General features: G+C 40.3%; 1 protein-coding gene and 1 long non-coding RNA gene across 2 annotated transcripts; one reads left to right on the plus strand and one right to left on the minus strand.

The window, feature by feature from the left end:
- Positions 1-4,218: 4,218 nt before the first annotated feature.
- Positions 4,219-11,143, minus strand: LOC124870968. Its single transcript, XR_007038912.1, has 3 exons — positions 11,013-11,143; positions 4,427-4,778; positions 4,219-4,270 (listed from the first exon to the last, which is right to left on the minus strand). It is a non-coding gene; the product is annotated as an uncharacterized LOC124870968 (long non-coding RNA).
- On the plus strand, positions 9,154-13,796 carry LOC124870967 (interferon-induced protein 44-like). Its single transcript, XM_047369875.1, has 9 exons — positions 9,154-9,222; positions 9,482-9,511; positions 9,689-9,709; positions 9,783-9,816; positions 11,038-11,239; positions 12,092-12,250; positions 12,364-12,532; positions 12,722-12,822; positions 12,895-13,796. Exons 1-9 carry the CDS (start codon positions 9,195-9,197, stop codon positions 13,054-13,056), a joined length of 906 nt encoding a protein of 301 aa, XP_047225831.1. The 5' UTR covers positions 9,154-9,194; the 3' UTR covers positions 13,057-13,796.
- Positions 13,797-21,872: the final 8,076 nt, after the last annotated feature.

Here is a 21,872-nt window from a genome sequence, read left to right on the forward strand (position 1 = left end):
TTGAAGGCCGAGCTGAAGTCTACAAACAGGATCCTGGCGTACGTCCCTGGGTGGTTGAGGTGTTGCAGAATGAAGTGTAGACCTAAGTTAACAGCATCATCTGCCGACCTGTTTGCTCGGTAAGCAAACTGCAGGGGGTCCAGCAGGGGGCCTGTGATGTCTTTCAAGTGCTTCAACACCAGCCGCTCAAAGGATTTTATGACCACAGACGTCAGGGCTACAGGCCTGTAGTCATTTAATCCTACGATGGTGGGTTTCTTGGGAACCGGGATGATGGTGGATTGTTTGAGGCAGGAGGGGACCTCACATTTCTCCAGTGACTTGTTGAAGATCCTTGTGAAGATCGGAGCGAGTTGATGTGCGCAGGCTTTCAGGCATGATGGGGAGACGTTATCAGGTCCTCCAGCTTTCTTTGTTTTCATGCGCTGAAAGAGCCTGTTTACCTCTTCCTTGGAGATCTTTAGTGCAGGCAGAGGATCTGATGGTGGGGGGGTAGGTTGATTTATGGGAGGAAATTGTTCCTGAATGGGATGTAGAGGCGATGATTTGAGGTGTGTATGGCTTCTTGTCATATCTGCAGTAGAAGCCATTCAGACGGTTAGCCAGGAGACGACTCCGTTCAGGATGGGTGGAGGGGCTCTTGTAGGCAGTCAGGTTTCTCAGACCAGTCCATACAGCTGAAGTGTCACCAGTAGAAAGGCTGTTCTTCAGCTTCTCACTGTAGCTTCTCTTGGCTGCTTTGATCTCATTTGTTAGTTTGTTCCTGGCCTGCCTGTACCACGCTCAATCTCCACTGCTGTGAGCTTCTTCCTTTTCCCTGAGCAGATTCCTGAGGTGTGGAGTAAACCCTGGCTTGTTGTTCCCAAAGGTGCAGAAGGTCTTGGTCTGCACACACATGTCCTCACAGAAACTGATGTATGATGTCACCACATCAGTTAGTTGGTTTAAGTCAGTGGCTGAGGTTTCAAAAACAGTCCAGTCTGTGCATTCAAAGCAGGCCTGTAGCATCTGCTTTGATTCCTCAGTCCACTTCTTAACAGTGTGAACCTTGGGTTTGGAAGCTCTTAGTCTCTGTCTGTAGGTTGGGATGAGGTGGATAAGAGAATGATACGAAAAACCCAGAGCAGCCCTGGTAACAGCATGATATGAGTCCTTTAAAGCTGTGTAACAATGGTCCAGTGTGTTTTTGTCTCTAAAATTCCCCCATGTCCCCTCCCGGGCTCCGTACCTTTCCCGGGCTCCGTACCTTTCCCCTCTACTGTGGCAAAGGCTCTTAAATCTTTACTGCACATGCAGCAAGTTTGTTGTTCAGATGAGACTTGACACGTGATGGTATTTTTCGTTTGATGAATGAAGAGATGCAGGACTGATTTAATCCAGAATCTGTCTTACAAGTGTCCCTTAATCACTGGTGAACTTGATTACAACTAATCACGTTTTACAAGCAGCAGACTGCGTGTTAAAACCGCTACATTCAACTCTCCTGAAGTTCGGTCATATTTGCGACTTTCCTGTCAGCTCTATGAGTTTAATAGATAAGTCCTTACTGCTGACTTTACGTTGCTAATCCAATTTTACCACGTCCAGTTCTCCACCTGCGTTTGTTCCCTCCATTCTGAACGCAGGTGGAAAACATCGATCAGCACTGTTGGCTTGTGGGTCGTGTGGTTCGTTTGACTCGCATTATAGTATCGGCTTCTTGGAAAAAAAAACTACACAATGGCGGCGTCGATCCAAGTTTTTTTTTTTCTTAAAGTTTATAACAAAGTCTCAGTTTTACATTTCCAAGGACAATTGATCCTAGTTTGTTTTCCCTCCTATTGGTTAGCTCCCGTTCATTTTTTATCCTGTACCGTCCCAATCATGTGATCTTTACTGATGCTGTCTCCCGTCCCACGGGATTCCCGAAAAAATGTCAGCCTCTAGTCCAGAGCAGCCCCCCTAAGACAACAGGTCATGTTTTCCTTAGATATTACATAATGTTAAGGTTACATTTCAGCGATTCTTAAGCTGCAGCTTCAAAAGACACTGGGAAATGATCAAAGAATGCATGCAAGCTGTGGCAGAAACACATTTAGATGGAAAAGAAAGACAACAACTTAAAGAAAAGGTCAAGCAAATCGCCCTGCCTGCCACAAGCACAAGAGCAGACTTATTATACCAAAATGTTCTGACCTAGCTCAACTGTGCCATTCAAAGTGCATTTAATATTGGTACATCTAGTGGATCACACTTTTCCGTTTAGCTGATGATTTAATGGGCATATAAATAATTGATCAGTAGTTGCAAAACAACTCTAGTGTTCATTAAAGGTTAAATACTAATAAAAGGACATATTTTTGTCAGTTTATTTAAAATGTCCGGACCTCAAAGTGTTTGGACGATGAAGGAAGTGGATCTCTTTGTGGTTTAGTTGGGGACCCCTGCTTTAGCAGAAATATGCACTTAAAATTAGTAAAGCTTACTTCATTAGATTCAAAAATTACAATATGGACCATAAACTGTTCTCAGGTTGTTAAATAATGCCTGTTGGCCAGATTGTCAGATTTCCTGTTACTCTTGATGTCTGTTAGTGTCTTCTGGTTTTCCTTTGCATTTCTCTCAAAGAGTTAATTGTGCCCATCTTGGCGTCAGCTGCACATTAACACCAATGTTATCTGTAACACTTAAAGGACGACGGGTTTGATTAAACCAGGCATGCTGTATTTTCCATCTCTTTCCGATACTTTCACAAAGTAAACATAGTTCATTTACATGGTGTTCCTACAATTTAATTTATCGATCGGTGGTGTGCCACAAATTGGGCATGTCCTCTTAGTGGACAGACACAGCCCAAAATGGCTTATAATATGTTGATTAAGCAGCGGTGCTGAGAAATTAGGGTTTTATACATCTGTAAAAATGATTTAGATTTGTAATACATTTGTGGACAAACATTGTTATTAATATCATTCTGAGAGACACAAACAAAGAGAATGAGAGCTGACAAGTTAACATCAAGTTAATTACCATGTATCAATAGTATGCTGCAATGTAGTAATAAGTGGAGAATGCATGATGAGCAGGAAAGCCATGAGCTAATTTGAAGCAAACTGAACAAGAAATGGCACCCAGAAAGAGATGGTAATAGCTATTGACATAATTGCAATATCTTTGTCCACAAAATACAGTACTAGGCGTTCTTGAGCAACAATGTGTTTAGCATAAACAAATTAATACCTAGAAATGTGTCAGAACTTCATCACTTGTGGTGTATCTCTGCTATAAATTTATTTTGTTCACTTCTAACAAATGACATTTAAATACGTCATAGTATTTTATGAGGCTAATTCATGTTAACTTCAACAAGGCTTTACTTGTGATTAAGACAGGAAAATACTTATGCTAAATACAACAGGAGTGTTTTAAAGAAATCATGCAAACAGGCAAAAACCTGGTCAGTATTTATAAGGGTTTATTGCTATAAAGTCACTGGTTTTCCATTGATTATTAAGAAGAATATTATAAGTTTCAAAATGTAATTTTAAAATAAAAAGTAAAGAAAAGCAGAATCAAAACAAACTTCTGAGTCAAAAGAAAGCAGAATGAATTATTCGAGTCTTAACTATGAAAAGTTACAGTTTACAGTTAATCACATTTATTCACCAGACTATAACTGAAATTTGAAGGTTTCTTTTGATTTGTAACATCAAAAATCCTTAATACCACATTTTTATGCATGATCAATTTATTGGTTCAGACTGGAATCAGAAAACTCATCTTTGATGTTCACTGTGTCATTATCCTCGAGATAGTTCTGACCCACATGCAGATGAAACACTCAGAAGAAACAGGTTTATAAAGAAGATTTATTTTCTTAAACAATGGTAAATGGTAAATGTGCAGGAACTGGTAAATCGCCAACTGTACAAAGAAAGAAAAAAACAGGTAATTCAATCTGAAAAGACTCACAAAGAAAGGGATGGCAATTAGAAAAGTTTTAATGATGAGAAATTACATGGTTATTTCTTTGGCACTCGGACCTGGGAGGAAGACATGAATGCTGAGAATGACATGAGCTAAGATGATCATTTGTAAGGCTTAGATTTAAATATGTCTTCCCCCTGATCCGACACTGGTGGTGGATTGGTGGCCAGGGAGCGAGGAAGCCAGGAGTAGATGTGAAGGAAGATGGTGGAGGAGGGATGAGGTCAGCTGAAGGTCCTTTAAAAGCAAGGCGTCGGAAGGTGATTGGATGGAGAATCAGATGGACAGGATGCTGATTGGAAGGCTGGGAGACACACAGAGAAGAAATTGGAAGGTGGAGGCGAGTCTTTCATTCTGAATTTTCGTTTAAACTCCATATCGAAATGCTATAGTTAACATGGACTAAATAAATCAAAACACTACACTAAACGTGATTAATGGAATATGATGAGAACCTTACTATGTTGGAGTAATCTAACCGCCAGGGGGGGTTGAGGAATTTGGAGTCTGAGTGTTCGGCACAGACGTTTCTCTGGTAAGGTTTGAGAGATCTGTGAGGGATAATGAGGAGTTCAGAATGGAGGTACTTGCGTTGGAGGGTGAACAGGTTACGCTTATGCCAAGGTTCAGATGACGGTGAAACAGGAAGCTGCCAGCTGGTTGTTGTCCAGACAAAGTAAACAGGAATCTTGGATCTTAACCCACAAAATAGGAGACCTTTTTCCAGAAGTCGAAAATCCAAAACCGCAAGACAATGCTGAGAGCGAAATCAGGCATCAACAAGAGTTATCCAAAGGTACAGGTAAAACAACCTGCAAAGGAGCATAAAGCAAGGATTAGTTGTGGCTTGAGCTTGTACTACTGAAGGCAAGACTCTGGTGCTGAAGTGCTGGCAGCCTCTTGTTTAAGTACACCTCCAAGCAATCAGCAGATTAGTCACACCTGTCACCCAGCACACCTGATAACTCCAGCACCATCTGAGAAGTGAACATAGTAAACAAAAGAAAAAGCACACACACACAAAACTCCAGATCCTGACACTGTTGATTTCTGCTTCTTCACTGTGAGACAAAACACAGCAGACTGAAAAGAACTGGAAAACCTTCTGTTTTATTTTCATTTCTCTCAGTGTTTGGAGCTTTGTGCTCATATTCAGGTGCATTCCAATGCTCCATATATGATAGACATGAAGGTGAGCGGCAAAGATTAAACTGTTGTCACCTTTAATTTCACTGCTCCGAGCTGTTTCTGTCACATTGATATGTTAGAACTGTACAAAGAAGGTGATGCAACTTCCCTGGACCCTGTTGGTGGACTAAAGACAGCTGTGTCCCAGTCCTCTGCTGCACCAGTGTCACCTCCTGCTGACAGTACCAGTGTTGCCCTGTTCGCCTCGGGTGCATCTATCTGAGGAGGTATCCAGACCATCCACTGGACATTGATGGTTGTTGTAAGTCCACACTGCAAGGCTGCTTAAAGGGTCTAACCTTCATTATTGTTCTATGCATTTAACTAAAGTTCAAAGAAATAACCCTGGACTCTTCCTTAATTTCCCAGTAATTAAAAATGTATTTACTTAGGGAAATACGGCCTTAGGAGACAAAATATTTTTGTGGCTTTCTCAAAGCAATTACTATTCCCAATGATCCCAAAACAACTAAAACAGGATCTGGTTCAAGAATGCATTTTTAATTTTAGACCACACCTTAGGCAGAGCTATGAACTAGTTTTGCCTCTGAAACATGACCTTTAACACAGAATTCAGATAAGCAGGGAAATCTATGAAGAACATCAAGCTGATTAGATTGGAGAAAGATTTTTAACAATGGGCAGTAAAAAGGATAATTCATTAAAAAACAGATTGGGTTTGGTTAAGCGTATTCTAACTGTTAAATATATAGTTTGTTTACACTTAGTAGTATAATGAGTCATTGTTTTGTCTCTTTAATGGAGCCTCAAATGTAGAAATAAAAGCATTTCAACCTAAACGGAAACCTTATTTGGTGGAGTGAATGAGAGTTATAACAGCTTCATTACGCTAAAACACTTAATAAAGCTGTTATAACTTCATGCCTGTTTATGACTTCATAACAAATGTCTCACTACACATACCCATTCAATAAATTAGAATATATTCAAAGAGTCTATTTATTCCAGTAACTAAACTCACTAAGTGAATTATATAGATTAACAGACTGATGTTTTGTAGCCTTTATTTCTGTTAACTATGGTGATTTTGTTTTCCTTTAGACAGGTCACAAATAGTGGAAACAGTGAAGATTAAAAAATAAAATTAATGGGCTGTGTTCATAAATCCCTGCCATAATCCCTGCCATAAATTAGTTATCCAGACTGCAGGGACTGCTTTACTTTGTGTCACTCTGCAATAAAATAGAGTGCCTTGCAAAAGAATTTAAACTTTCTGAACTTTTCAAAAGTATTTTTGTGTTTGATCTGCAAACTTTGTTTTTTTGGGAATGTTATAAAGTGAACCAACACGTTAGTGTTTACGTTACTAAACAGACTCCACATGTCTGAAATTTAACTTCATTTTAAATGTCTCTGTTCTGTGAAGGTTTCAGAGGTTTGTTGGAGAACATTAAAAAACAAACAGTATCATGAAGACCAAGGAGCACCAAGGAAAAAAAATAACAACTATGGCAGACGTGACTCCATTTCTTTTCGATTTTCTTAAAAATATTGCGCTGTTAATATGCTGGCTCGGGTTGGAAAACAACTTAAAAATCGCAAGATACAGTCCAACATTCATTCATTCATCTTCTATACTATTTCTTCCTTAGCGGGCCATGGGGGAGCTGGTGCCTATTTCCAGCAGTCTATGGGCTAGAGGCAGAGTAGACCCTGGACAGGTCGCCAATCCATCGCAGGGCAACACAGAGACAAATAGGACAAACCACGCACACACTCATTCACACCTAAGGGCAATTTGGAGAGACCAATTAACCTAACAGTTATGTCTTTGCACTGTGGGAGGAAGCCGGAGTACCTGGTGAATGGGGAGAAAATGCAACAGCCAGGAGTCGAACCCAGGACCTTCTTGCTGCAGGGCAACTTCCAACTGTGCCACATTTCCATCCATATCTACTTCTGCAAACACTAAGCACGCTTGGTACATGTGACGTCATTGCGTCGTCTACTGCGCATGTGGGTCACTTAAATTGTATGAATGCAGTTCACACAGGAGATCACTACAAGTCATATATATTTGGAAATGTGAATGACCACGCAAAAAAATAAATTTCACAAAACAATTGGATTGAGCATTAAGACCTGCAGTGTGAATGTGGCTTGAGTCATGACATAAGCCTTTGCAGGAGCATTCAAGTGGATGGCAGCTGTTTCATGAAACACTTTGAAGGCTAACATTAATGACTGGAATTTGATGTGGACGGCTAAGGGTAGCCACTCTATCTCAACAAACAGATGGGTGCCATCTTTTAGGCTGACTGAAGAGCAGTCTGGACCATCTGTATAGGATTCACAACACAGGCTGGGAGACCAGTTAGGAAGGTGTTGCATTGTAGGAGCTGAGCGGTATGTTGAGTTAGGTATGACCTCATCTTTCTTACGTTTAACAATGCAGATAGAGTGTATAGTCTGTTTGGCTGGGAAGACAATCAGTTCAGTTTTAAAGATTTGGTCAGAGGTGATGGGCTTTCATCCACAACGATATGTCAGAGAGACAGTCCGAGATTTGTACTGAGACCACATGGTCATCAGGAGGAATGACATATAGAGCTGGGTATCGTCAGCGTAGCAGTGGTATGAGAAGCCATGTTTTCAGAGGATTTGGCCCATGGAGGTGATGCATGGAAGGGTTTCCAAAGGTGATTTATTTAGACAAAGGCGGCAGTTCTATTTCAGTTTGTTGGAAAATAGCAAGCCTGTTCCACCACCTTGCTTAGATGTACGTGGAACGGGGGCGTATGTCTGATTGGTCAAAAGTGCAGCCAGGGTAACATTGTTTCCAGGCTAGATACAGTTCATCGTGAGAGCCAGGATGTAAAATGACAGGTGGTTGGCATATGCAGTCTTGAAGTCTGCTTTGCTCACTGCTGATTGGCAGTTTCACAGTTCTATAGACGAGTGAGTGTCACAGAGTGAAGCGTGTTTTAGACAGTGGAGGTTTTGAAGGTTGCAGTGCCATTTGGTTGTGTGAAACCTTCTGCCTAAGCCGAAAACACTTTGTACATAAAATCCAGATAAATTGCAGTTATGGTTGTAATATGACAAACACATTTAACATGTATGAATATATTTGAAAAAATTGCAAATATGTTTAATTTGGGAAATATAAAATCCATGTTCTTTGGTTTAGCACTGGAGTCCAAATTAATCCCATCCTGACTAACCAAGTTTTTTAGATGCCCTTGTCCATAGACAACTACCTCTGTTTTGTGTAAATATAAAAACAGAAAGGCGTGTTAACTGATTGGATTTATCAAGCTTTACATAATCTAAACTATATTTGAATACAGGTACATCCCCAAAAAATTAGCATATTGCATAAAAGTGCAATATTTTGTGCCAGTCATCTCAGAAAGTGAAACACATATTATATAGAATAATTACATATAGAGTGATATATTCCAAGCCTTTGTTTCTTGTAATTTCGTTGATCATGGCTTACAGGTAAAGAAAACCCAATTTGTTTTTAAACATATTCGGGTTCTACTGTTGTTTTTCTTCGATTTGATTTGGCCAAACGTTTAAGTGATCACTGATCACGATCTTTCAGGATATTTTTCCAGCCACATTATGTCCTCGAAGACGATGGTTCCCTATTATCCATTGCATGCCAATGATTTGACCCTTCTTAAACAGACTGACATCTTTTCCACTACAAGAGGATGTGTTTTTCGACAAGGTTGTTTAAAAATGAGAAGCCACTCATTAAATAACTTATTGCCAGCTGAAAGATAATTAGTAATTATCCAACAGGAGGCTCGTACCTATTTGCTCAGTTAAATCCAGGTGGTGAATTTTTTTTGGCTAGATTATTTAGGTTTGTTCAACAAAATGGAAAGGTATCCCTTGCTGTGCTATAATTTCACTATGTGGAAAAACGAATCACCGCAGAACACAGAAAGTGAAAGGGAAAGTAAAGGCTTTATCAGAAGTCATGTGGTTGATCAGAGCAGCAGTCCTTATTTAAGAGAGGAGACAGTTGCTGTTGATTCATTTTGCAGCAGAGCAACAACAGCAAGATGTTCCAACGATTTAAGGAACTATTTGGTGAGTGCATTTTCCTTCAGATGACTTTGCTACATACCTACAGGAAAACAACCTTTGATAGCATTTTTATTATGAGCAGAAAGCATCTAATTTTTTCAGCAGATTCTAAGCAAAAGTTTCTGTTTTAGTCTCAACTGAGGAATTTATTCACCAGCAAACCCTGTAGAAACAAATCAGCAACATATTTTTTTGAACAGCCCATTTACCCTACAATGAGCATGATAATTTTTTTCTCTATTTCTTTTCCTTTTTTTAAAAGATGAACCTCAGAGAAACACGGAGCATCCTGGTAAGTTAAAGTCAAACTCAACCCTGCCTAATGCAGCAAATTTATTATCTTCTGCTGATGTTGCTGAAACTAATTCAAAGGAAAGTAAAGATTTTAAATCTTGTTTGTGTGAAAAAGATTTGATTGAAAACAAATCGTTCTGGACCACTTTAATCAATGTTTTTTTCTTTGATTAAGCTCAGGCAGCTGAGTCTCCAAGTGAGTGATTACATTTTGTTTCAGAAAATGTTTCAGTCATCTTTGCAGAATAATAATTAATGTTTCTGTTCAGCTCTGGATGAACCGTGGAGAGAACTATGCTGGGGGTGAGTTTACAGAAGCTCGTCAATAACAGTCTGTTTACTGCTGTTTGTTCGTCACTCTGCTCAAATGTTAAATTGGGGCTTTAGAGCTCACTGGAACAAAACAAGCACTGAAGGAGTTAAAAGCTCTGAGTGGGCTCTTTGTGGGAAGTTTTGCTAGGTTAGCTGGGTTCTGGTCGGAGTTTGGCCCAAAGCTATAGTGAGTTGAGAAGAAATGGAGGAAGGAAGTGGATCGGGGAGGAAATGGCTGTGACTAAACTATGAAGCTGAGTCTGAAACAAAAAGATGTAAAACTCAAACAGCTGATTACTTTTTAAATTCATTACAGATGGACCATCCTCACAAAGGGCGAAACCATTTCAAATAGTTTAGTTAAGAAACATATTACTGGGAGGGATTAAAAGTTCATAATAATAGGAAACGGATCACTGAGTGAAAAAATGAAAGTATGTGGTATATAACCAGATTGTTGCAGCAATTTTGTTGTTTGCATTTTTGTTTTTCAGTTGAATTTTTCAGGTTAAAGGTGAAAAGGTGGTCTCATTTACATTATAAAAAACAGGTATTTTAACAGTGGTGTTTGGACTCATTATTTATGCTATAGGCAAACAGGAACAGAATGAATATGAAATTTATTCATAAAATGATCTCCCTGAAGATCTTTTTATGAACCAGTTCTGATCACAGCTGCTGATGAGATTTGTTCGGAACGTGTCTCTTAGTCAGGAACCTTCCTAAAGATAAGAGGCTACAGAATCAGAACCAAACACTGATGAAAATTTGCTGTTTTGCTACAATCTAGCACATTTACAATTTGTGTACAATTTGTATATGATTGTTTATTAATGTGTACTGTCCTGATCAACTAAATAAAGAAACAAAACAAAACACTCCTAAACAAAAACCTGCATCGGGAGTAACAGTAAGAGGGGTTCTGAGCAGGTCTGAAAACAGATGATGTGGCTGCAGGAGAACCAAGTTCTCTTACTCTGACAGTTTAGTTTAGCTTCTTATTCATCAGTTAACACTCAAACTGTTTAAATCTTTAAATGTTAGTGACACTTTAAGAAATACACTTCATCTAACTGATATGAATGTTTGTTTTATTTAATTCTTCTTCTGGTCTTTAGTTCTGAGTCTGGATCCTGTTGGACAGAATATTTTCTGTTGTGTCCTGTTCATTTTACGACCCAACTTACCAACTGATGTACTTTACGTTCTCAGAGAAAAACAGATGAATCTTCAGTATGTGCAGGAATACAAGCCTGAAAACAATGACATCCGGTACCTTCGAGTCCTCCTGTATGGACCCGTCGGAGCTGGGAAGTCCAGTTTCATCAACTCTGTCAGTAACGTTGTTCGAGGTCGGATGACGATTCCTGCTTTGGCCAGTGCGACCACCTCTGACAAAAGCTTCACTAAAAAGGTAAGAAAACTAAGATGTGTTAACGAAAAGTTTAGTGCCTTGCTTAAAATCCTCGGTTTATGACCCGATACTCTGCTCAGCTTGATGAAAAGTATTCACTCCCCCTCCTAATATGCAGCTGCTTCAACATTAATTCATGTCAGAGTTCAGGGCAGCAGGCTTGTGTAGTCTAAGAGGAGGCCACTCCATTATTTGAGTTCTGTCAACATGTCTGGGGAAGAATTACAACAGGCCTTACCTCCGTCCTTCCAAAGGAAGTCCTGTTTTCATGGAAATTACATTGAAGCTGTTACAATAGACTTCTCTTAGTTTGGTCTCTGGCCTGGTAAAAGTGAATTTTTCCATTACATATGCTACTGTTCATCTTCCAGAACCGAGTCAATGCTGCTGCATTATAAATAAAAAACTTTAAATACTGTATTACAGAACCAGAGCAGGTCAGACTGGATCCTCTCAGCTGTTGTTTGAACACTGAATCTGGATCATGTTCAGGTTTCTGTGTTCATAAAGTCTTTCTCCTCAGATAAACATCAGCTCTGACCTTCCTTCTGTTTTATGTATGTTGGTTCTGGTATTCTGACTTTAATGCACAGGTGTCAAACTCCAGTCCTGGAGGGCCGGTAGCCTGCAACATGTAGATGTCTCTTCTTCAATACACCTGAATCAAATAATTAGGTCATGAGCAGGACTCTGTACCATTTGACTGCATACTGAGGAGGAATTTTAGTCGGTTGGTTCAAGTGTGCTGGACCAGGGACAAATAAAAAACATTTAATGAATCAATCAGAAAAAATGAATGCATCAGTAACAAGAATTTTCTCTAATCAACATTTTTTTTCCTCTTTGTTTCAGTATGAAACTCATAAATTAATGAAAGGACGAGGAAGCTCCAAGACTTTTTATCCTGTGGTCTTCAATGACATCATGGGTCTGGAAGATGGGGACAGCCGTGGAGTTCATGCTGATGACATCAAGCTGGCTTTGAGAGGAAATGTTAAGGAGGGCCACAAGGTGCAACACCTGCTAAAACCACAAATCAATGAATTAATGTACCCCCTGATTTAAAGATCAGAGTTATGTTTGTTTGAAACACAGTTCATGCTGTGTTTTTTGCTCTTTTCCAGTTCAGCCCAGTTTCTCCACTAACTCAAGATGATCCAGGCTACAACCCGACCCCCTCTGCTGATGACAGAGTTCATGTGCTGGTCTGTGTGATGTCTGCCAACGCTCCACAGATTAAATCATCAGTTCTGGAGAAGATGAGTAAGATCAGAGAAACAGCCAGTGACCTGGGTGAGTTTACAGAGAATGGTCCCATCTGGACTACATACCAACAGAACAGATCTAAAATGAGGTCCAACATCAGTGTCTCTGGCTCCAACCTGAAGGAGACTTTATCTGCATTTACTGTCTCTCACTTTAACCTTTCAAACTGATAAAAACACAGGAATTATTTACTTGGGAGAGTTTCTTTTCTTGCAGGAATTCCTCAAATGGCCATGATGACGCACATCGATGAAGCCTGTGGCGAAACTCAGAAAAACCTGAAGAATGTGTACAAGAGCAAGCACCTGAGAAAAAAGGTGAGTTTCAGTTCATTTGTTCAGAGATATAACACAAAAACGTTGCAGACTGTGACTGGTTTTATTGTTCAGATGAAAGACTTCAGTGCAGCAGTGGGAATCCCAATGAACTGCATCTTTCCTGTGAAGAACTACAGCGAAGAAATCGACCTGAACGATGATGTTGATATTCTGATCCTGAGCGCCCTGAGGAAAATTATCGATTTTGGAGACGATTTCGTCGAGAAGATTTAAGCTGAGTTTTAGAGGCAACCTTAAGGTGGAAGAAGTTCAGTTACATATACTGTATATTGGATACAGTTAAGGCTTCATTCGGTTGCTTTAAGCTAGGTCGTTTTATATTTTGGAATCCTGCTTTGGAGATAAAGGCAATGCAGCATTTAGCGGAGTAAGCCTTCAGTTTTATTAAATTATTTCAACTTTGAATAAAACTTGATGTTACACTTTTAAGTTAAACTTATGCAAGGATAACAGTGCAAAAGAGCAAATGCAGCTCTTCCAACTTCAGATTTGCATGTGAAATTATGACAGAGGAAAAACATTGTGGGTTATTGCAATGTTAAATAACAGGACAATGTCTACTCTTTTGAATAAGCAGAAATTATTGTAAATCAGGACTGAAAACATGACTGTTTACTGCAGCCATGTCTTAATTTTTTAGTTTCTTAAAAATGTAAACAGTTCTTTCGTTTACATGATTTTCTGTCATGTTTTTATGCTTTTATTGGACGTTTCCTTGAGCCTTTGATTTATCAGGTGACTGCCTGTTATTTATGTGAGCACTTTGAATGAGGGGGCTGTACAAATAAACTCGCTTTGCCTTTTATTTATCAGTATTACAGTGCAGATGCAGTTGCCATGTAATGTGGTACAATGTTAATGTCTAGGCTGTTTGGTCGATTGGAAATGATGTGATTTTAATGTAAGAGGAAGATTCAATGTTCGATCAGTTTGAATAAACTCCATCGATCTCACTTATTAATCTCGCCAGTTTAATAATTATTAGTTTATTTGTTGAGTTGGAAGCAACTCTTAAAAATTATTGTTCTGTAAAACAAGGTAGACCTGATGAAAATAGGTAAGAAATCTCTCATTTACCAACATCTACCATAGCTAGCAGGACTGCAGATGCTAGCTGGTGTCGGATATCAATCACCTCCACCCTGGGACGACTTTCTTCCAATTCAACAAATGAGATTTAGTCAGAGGTTTATATTCTGTTTGTTTGTGTAAGCGTAATTTTGAAGATATTAACATCCAAAGGTTACGTTTATATATTTAGACTTATGCTGGTTCAACACTTTTGCAGCACATAGCAGCACAGAGTGCAAACCAATGACCCATTTTTTGTTTGAGTTGGGTAATGTGAAGAAGCCTAGTTGACCTTTCAAGACCTACCCACAAACTTTTACTAACATCTTTAAAATGACAGCGGCCAAAACACTTATTTTTCTGGACGAACCTAACACAAAATGTTTGACACTATTTTTTTAATCTAAAATAATATTGGGGTGGTTATCAATACAGTCCTCTCCTTGGTCTATTCACAGTAGAAATGCTGTCCAACAACCATTCAGCTGATAAACTCATAAGGCTGTTCAAGCAACAGTTCAGAGCTGCTTCAAGGGAAAAACACAACAATGAAGCTATCAACTGATTTGACCCTCTTATTCCACAGTTAAATAAATGAAAGCTCTTTCTATAGTTACAAATCACAGGCTAACTTCAGCTTGTACACAACAGAACGTGCCTGCTAACACTGTTTAGTTCAACTGTAACTTGTTATTAAAAAGTATAAGTTTTAGCATTCACTCTTCACCTTCCAAAATAAGTTACTCTGAAGAGAAAACCTAAAGGTGAATTTATTTAATTCTTTCCTCTGTCGAGTTACTTTCGATGCTTGAGTTATAGCAGTGGGAAGCCATAAAATAATGGGAAACAAGTGGGGTACAGGTGGTGCTGTTGTTGTTTAAATTGTTCGCAAAAAGAAGAAAAGAAAAATAATTAAAAAAATTTTTATGCAAGCTTTCTCTGTTTTCTCCTCAGGCTGCAAATACTTAAGTACAACAGTGTTGCTTAAAGGGTTAAAAATAATAATAATAAGGGTGGATTTGACATTTAGTTGTCCACTAAAATTAGTAAAAGCTTTTTCTTTACAGAGCAGGTAAGGTTAAACTCTAGGGTTGATAGATCTGTGTATGTAGATCTGAATGAATCAACTCAAGGTTTTCACAGTTTTGTCTTTTGTAAGCTATGTACTGTATATCAATTATAATTTATCCTCCAAAGTGGGTTTATGTCTTAACCAGAGTTGATTTGTTGACAAGAAAAGTTTGCCACAGTTTTTCTTCAACAATCTTTTATTACATCTTATATGAAAAAATGCTAAACATTTTCGTTAATACTGATAGTGGAAAAATTCAAATAGGTCATCCTGTTTAGTGTCTGTTTTACTATGTGTGTCCTAAATCAGTTTGTTGTCCATGAAATGTCCAGTTCAGACCAGATCTACTCTTGCCAGAAGTACTGGAAATGAAAGGTTTGACCTGAGACACGTGAAACACAGGATGAATACGTAGGCTGGAAGGCAGTCGAAGACGAAGGGCAGAAGGACTGATTACAGAGTCAATAATGTAGGGACCAATGAAGCGAGGAGACAGTTTTTTGGACATAGCCTTCAACGGAATGTCCCGAGAGGACAACCAAACTCTTTGGCCAGGACAGTAGGCAGGAGTCAGGCCGCCGCCTGCGGTCAGCGTATTTCTTGTTCTGGTCTGCTGTGCGAAGGAGAGCTCTGGTAGCATTACCCCAGATCCGTTTACAACGGCGTATGTGGTGACAAACGGAAGCAACAGCTATGTCCTTTTCATCTGCGGGAAACAGAGGTGGCTGGTCACCAAATGGTGAGAGGCCGATAGCAGATGAAATTTGTGAGTTGATTGCATATTCTACCCAGGGGAGATAAACACACCAGTCAAGAGGTTCAGTAGCTGTCATGCATCTGAGCATGGACTCCTTCTGCTGGTTCATGCGTTCGGTCTGTCCATTAGATTGGGGGTGGTAACCTGATGTCAGGGAGGCCTTGGCTCCTAGGGCCAAACAAAACTGTTTCCAAACATGAGAAATACATTGGGGGCCACCATCTGACAAAATGTCTTGAGGTAGGTCATGAAGGCGAAAAACATGCTGAACTAACAGCTGAGCAGTTTGGAAAGCAGATGGAAGTCTTTTTAGGGGTACAAGGTGGCAGGACTTAGAAAAGCGGTCCACAATAGTAAAGATGACCGTATTTCCTTTGAATATGGGCAAACCAGTTACACAATCTAGGGCTATGTGTGACCAAGGGCATTTGGGAGTACTGAGAGGTTGGAGTAACCCATAAGGATGTTGGTTACCCGATTTTTGCCTGGCACAGACCAAGCAAGCCTGCACATATTCCGTGACATCCTTGTGAAGGGATGGCCACCAAAATCGCCTGGAAATGAGTGAGATGGTTCTGCTAACCCCTGTCCAGGTGAACACATCGTTAGTGGAGGTCAAGGCGGTGAGTGGGACAGCTATTAAGCTAAAGTTCTTAATGAACCTACGATAAAGGTTCGCAAATCCAAGAAACCGTTGTAGCAGCTTGCGGGAGTCCGGGACAGGCCACTCCAGTCCAGCCTTGATCTTCTCAGGGTCTGAGCGAACCTGTCCACCCTCCAGGATGTATCCCAAAAATGTGACAGATGTTTTATGGAACTCACATTGTTCAGCTTTCACAAACAGTCGATTCTCCAATAATCTCTGGAGGACTAAACGGACGGGATGTGCTCTTCAATGTCCTTAGAGTAGATCAAGATGTCATCAAGGTAGACAAAAACATTCAAAAAATCCCTAAGAACATCATTGATTAGAGATTGAAAAACCGCTGGTGCGTTACTCAGTCCAAAAGGCATGACCAGATATCCAAAATTGCCTAATGGGGTTTTAAAGGCTGTCTTCCACTCGTCCCCCTGGCAGATCCTAACTAAGTGGTAGGCGTTACGGAGATCTAATTTACTGAATATAGTTGAACCATTAACAGGTTCAAAAGCCGAGGAAAGGAGTGGGAGAGGATATTTATTTTTTACTGTGATTTGGTCAAGTCCCCTATAGTTGATACAAGGACGGAGAGAACCATCCTTTTTACCCACAAAGAAAAAACCTGCTCTGCGTGGAGATGAAGAGGGGCGAATTAAACCTGTTACCAGTGACTCTTTAATATAGTCTTCCATGACTTTTCTCTCTGGTCATGAGATGTTATAAAGCCTACTGGAAGGTAGGGGGGCACCGGGAAGCAAATCGATTGCACACTCATAGGGTCTATGCGGAGGCAATGATAAGGCCTTAGTTTTACTAAAAACTAACCTTAGATCGTGGTCCTCTGAAGGAACATTAGAGAGATCGGAAATCTCACATTCTGCTGGAGTTGAATCCGATGGTAGAGAGGCGACTGCTGATTGCAGGCAAGAGGAAAGACAGTTAGAGGACCAGGATTCAACTCGGCTTTCTGCCCAGTTAATGTGAGGGTTGTGCTTTTTAAGCCAAGGGAAACCTAAAACAATGGAGTTCAAGGCGATGGGGAACACAAAAAAAGAAATCTCCTTCCCGTGATTACCAGAAAGGATTAGAGTCAAAAGTTTGGTTCGATGAGTGATTCGTGGTAAATCTTGCCCATTTAATGATGAAACTGAGGTGTTGGAAGCGGCTCAGTCTCAATCTGAGCCTCACTAACTAAAGAGGGAAAGAGACTGATTGTCAAAGTGCAGGTGGACTGAGTGAATCTGATTACAAGCTGACTGTGGCAGGGAGTGAAAATATAACAGAAAAACGATGATACAATCTAACCCAAGGGAACGCTTACAGAACATAAACTAGAATGCTTTACGAACAAAACACAAGAATCATTATGAAACTAAACCTAAGGAATGAACAAACAAACTATAATCAGACAAGAAACAAAACACAACTTGGAGAACAATCATAATCAGAAAACCCAAAACAAAACAAACACCCTCAAATCGTGGGATAAGGATTTATTCTTAATGCAATTCACACACCTTCAGATCAGTAAAATTAGGTTCACAGCTAGATAGATGAAAAGGGATACATCAAGTCTTATGCAACAAATTAAACAATACAACTGGGAATACTTAAAAAGATTCTAAAACAGTGCAAAGGCAGCAAGAAAGTACTGTACATAATAAAAACAGACACCCAGAACATGTATCTGTGCATAACTGGGGGTGCCAGAAACTCAGTGGTAGAGCAGGTGCACCATCTGCGAATGCTACAGTCCTTGACACAGCTGGCCCAGGTTTTCTGGCCTCGGATCATTTAATGCATGTCTTCCCCCTCTCTCTATCCAGTTGCTAATAAACAAATGCCACTAATGCCACAAATACCCTAGAAAAACGGTGCTATGGGTATTCATTTGTTTTCTTATGGTGGAATAAATATAATGATGCCTTTGTTGTTTGACAGTTTGTTGTTTTGGTCTTGCAGGTCCAGAGTAGAGAGTGACACGGGAGTGGATTTTTTCTCCTGTCCCATCCCGCTCCCACAGAAAAATGTCTTGTCCCATCCCAATCCCAGGCCAGCATAAAAAAAAATCCTGTCCCATCCCACTCCTGGTAAATTGACTCCCACTCCCATCCCGCTCCCATTTAGAACGACTCCCACTCCTGTGACTCTCCCATTCGTTTAGTCTTTTGGCAATTTCTTTCTTTGAAGGACCAGTTAGATCCCTGTTTTTAGCTGTAGTAAAGGCCAGTTAAAGTAAAAAGAATAATAATGAAGAAATAATAAAATATCAAACAAGGAAACAGACCATGCCTATCTCAGTTGAATAAACAAAATGTACATAGTTGTATTTTACTCATTTATTAAGTGATTGTTTCCTTTGAACAATGACATCACTTTTATGTTTCAAGTTGCTGAAATGAGAGAGAAATGCACCTAGTAAGAGAACTGTACTTGTTGAACAAAAGGCCAAAAAGGCATTACCTTCATAATTTAGAAACTGTAGCTCAATGGTTCACAGCCCTGGTCCTCAGGGACCCCTTCCCTGCAAGTTTTAGATGTTTGTCTGCTCCAGAACACCTGATTCAAATTCTGACATGACCTCCTATACAGGCATCAAGAATGGAGGGTCAAACTGGACAAAATTAATACAATAAAATCATCATTAAATAAATAAATGTTGTGAATGTCCCATAAGTGAAGTAAATGTAACATGAAAGAAATGTAACATTAAATGTGCCATTAAATTAAAGGTACCATTTATTTATTTAATACATCATCAGATAGAATAAATGTACCATTATATCATGAAATGGACTATTATGCAATTAAATGTGCCACTGAATAATTAAGTATAATTTTAAAGACGACATGACGTAATTAGTGGTACACTTAATATTTAATGATGTATTAAAATAAATTGTACATTTAAAGGTTCATTCAATTTTTTTCTATTTCACAACATATTTATTTAATATCTTCCCTTGATGAAGCCTTTCTACGGAGTCCGCAAGGGGACATGGGGGAATTTTTTTTTCTTTTGCGTTCTCACGCAATAGTCTTTGCGTTATCTCGCAATACTTTGTGGGAGATCCGTTTTTGAGATTTATTGAGTTTTATTTTGAAATCGGCCTTAAATAAAATGATCTTCAATCAGACTTAAAGACAGTTTTTATCCACAAGCTGTCAAACTACTGAACTCTGGACAATAATACTGCACGAAACCACATCTGTGACACTTTATTTGCTTATTGCTGCTGCATGATGTGTACTTTTTTTGCACGCCATTAGTGCTTTTGTTTTTATCGTGATTTGAACGGTTCTTCTAATCCTAAGCATTTAATCGCATTGTTGACTCCATGTTAACCTGCATATGACAAATAAACCATATCAATGACATATCAGTGCTGTTTATTTTATGAACAGTTTGTCAAATGTGCTGCTGTTCCAAAATGCACAGCTTTCTCAAGGTGATTAACAACTTTTGCGAGCGAATGCAGAAGTACTGCGTGGGGACGAGAAAGGAAAAAAAAATCAGAATCAGGATCAGCTTTATTGCCAAGTTCGTACATACAAACAAGGAATTTGACTCCGGTACACTTTGTTCTTTTGTTCTGTTTTTGCATTACAGAATATACAAATTTACAATTTACAATGTACAATATGCACATATCTAATAGAAAAGGTGCATTTGCAACATCTGTATGCTGTTGTTTGGTACTCTATTAAATGTTCATCAGAGAAACAGCCTGGGGGAAGAAACTGTCTCTGTGGCGGCTGGTTTTAGTAAACAGTGCTCTGTAGCGGCAGCCTGAAGGTAAAACTCTGAACAGTTTATGTGCAGGGTGTGTGGGGTCTGCAGAGATTTTAGCAGCTCTTTTCTTGACCCTAGACTTGTATAAGTCCTGGATGGAGGGAAGGCCGGCCCTGATTATTCTCTCTGCAGTCCTGATTGTTCGTTGCAGTCTGGACCTGTCCTGTTTTGTGGATGAACCAAACCACACTGAGATGGATGAAGACAGGACAGACTGAATGATGGCAGTGTAGAAGATGACCAACAGCTCCTGTGGAAGGTTGAACTTCTTGAGTTGCCTCAGGAAGTACAGTCTCTGCTGGGCCTTCTTTCGAACAGTGTCTATGTGTGAAGACCATCTCAGGTCCTCAGAGATGGTGGTTCCTAAGAACCTGAAGTGGTCCACGGCCAATACAGTGTTGTTGAGGATGGTGAGTGGGGTGTATGGAGGTGGTGTTCTCCGAAAGTCCACCACCATTTCCACAGTCTTGACTGGGTTGAGTTCCATGTAGTTCTGACTGCACCAGTGTACCAGCCGATCCACCTGCTGTCTGTATGCAGACTCATCACTGTCCTGGATCAGTCCAATGACAGTGGTGTCGTCTGCAAACTTAAGGAGTTTCACGGACGAGTCCGATGAGGTGCAGTCATTTGTGTACAGAGAGAAGAGGAGTGGGGATAGAAAACATCCCTGGGGGGCACCAGTACTTATTGATCTGGATCGGGAGAAGATGCTCCCCAGTCTCACCTACTGTTGTCGGTCCGTCAGGAAGCTGTTGATCCACTGACAGGTGGAGGCTGGAACGTTGAGCTGGGTGAGCTTCTGGTGGAGGATGTCTGTTATGATGGTGTTGAAGGCCGAGCTGAAGTCTACAAACAGGATCCTGGCGTACGTCCCTGGGTGGTTGAGGTGTTGCAGAATGAAGTGTAGACCTAAGTTAACAGCATCATCTGCCGACCTGTTTGCTCGGTAAGCAAACTGCAGGGGGTCCATCAGGGGGCCTGTGATGTCTTTCAGGTGCTTCAACACCAGCCGCTCAAAGGATTTTATGACCACAGACGTCAGGGCTACAGGCCTGTAGTCATTTAATCCTACGATGGTGGGTTTCTTGGGAACCGGGATGATGGTGGATTGTTTGAGGCAGGAGGGGACCTCACATTTCTCCAGTGACTTGTTGAAGATCCTTGTGAAGATCGGAGCGAGTTGATGTGCGCAGGCTTTCAGGCATGATGGGGAGACGTTATCAGGTCCTCCAGCTTTCTTTGTTTTCATGCGCTGAAAGAGCCTGTTTACCTCTTCCTTGGAGATCTTTAGTGCAGGCAGAGGATCTGATGGTGGGGGGTAGGTTGATTTATGGGAGGAAATTGTTCCTGAATGGGATGTAGAGGCGATGATTTGAGGTGTGTATGGCTTCTTGTCATATCTGCAGTAGAAGCCATTCAGACGGTTAGCCAGGAGACGACTCCGTTCAGGATGGGTGGAGGGGCTCTTGTAGGCAGTCAGGTTTCTCAGACCAGTCCATACAGCTGAAGTGTCACCAGTAGAAAGGCTGTTCTTCAGCTTCTCACTGTAGCTTCTCTTAGCTGCTTTGATCTCTTTTGTTAGTCTGTTCCTGGCCTGCCTGTACTGCGCCCAATCTCCACTGCTGTGAGCTTCTTCCTTTTCCCTGAGCAGATTCCTGAGATGTGGAGTAAACCATGGCTTGTTGTTCCCAAA

Source organism: Girardinichthys multiradiatus, chromosome 7 (assembly GCF_021462225.1).
Source record: "Girardinichthys multiradiatus isolate DD_20200921_A chromosome 7, DD_fGirMul_XY1, whole genome shotgun sequence".
Lineage (NCBI taxonomy): Eukaryota > Metazoa > Chordata > Actinopteri > Cyprinodontiformes > Goodeidae > Girardinichthys > Girardinichthys multiradiatus.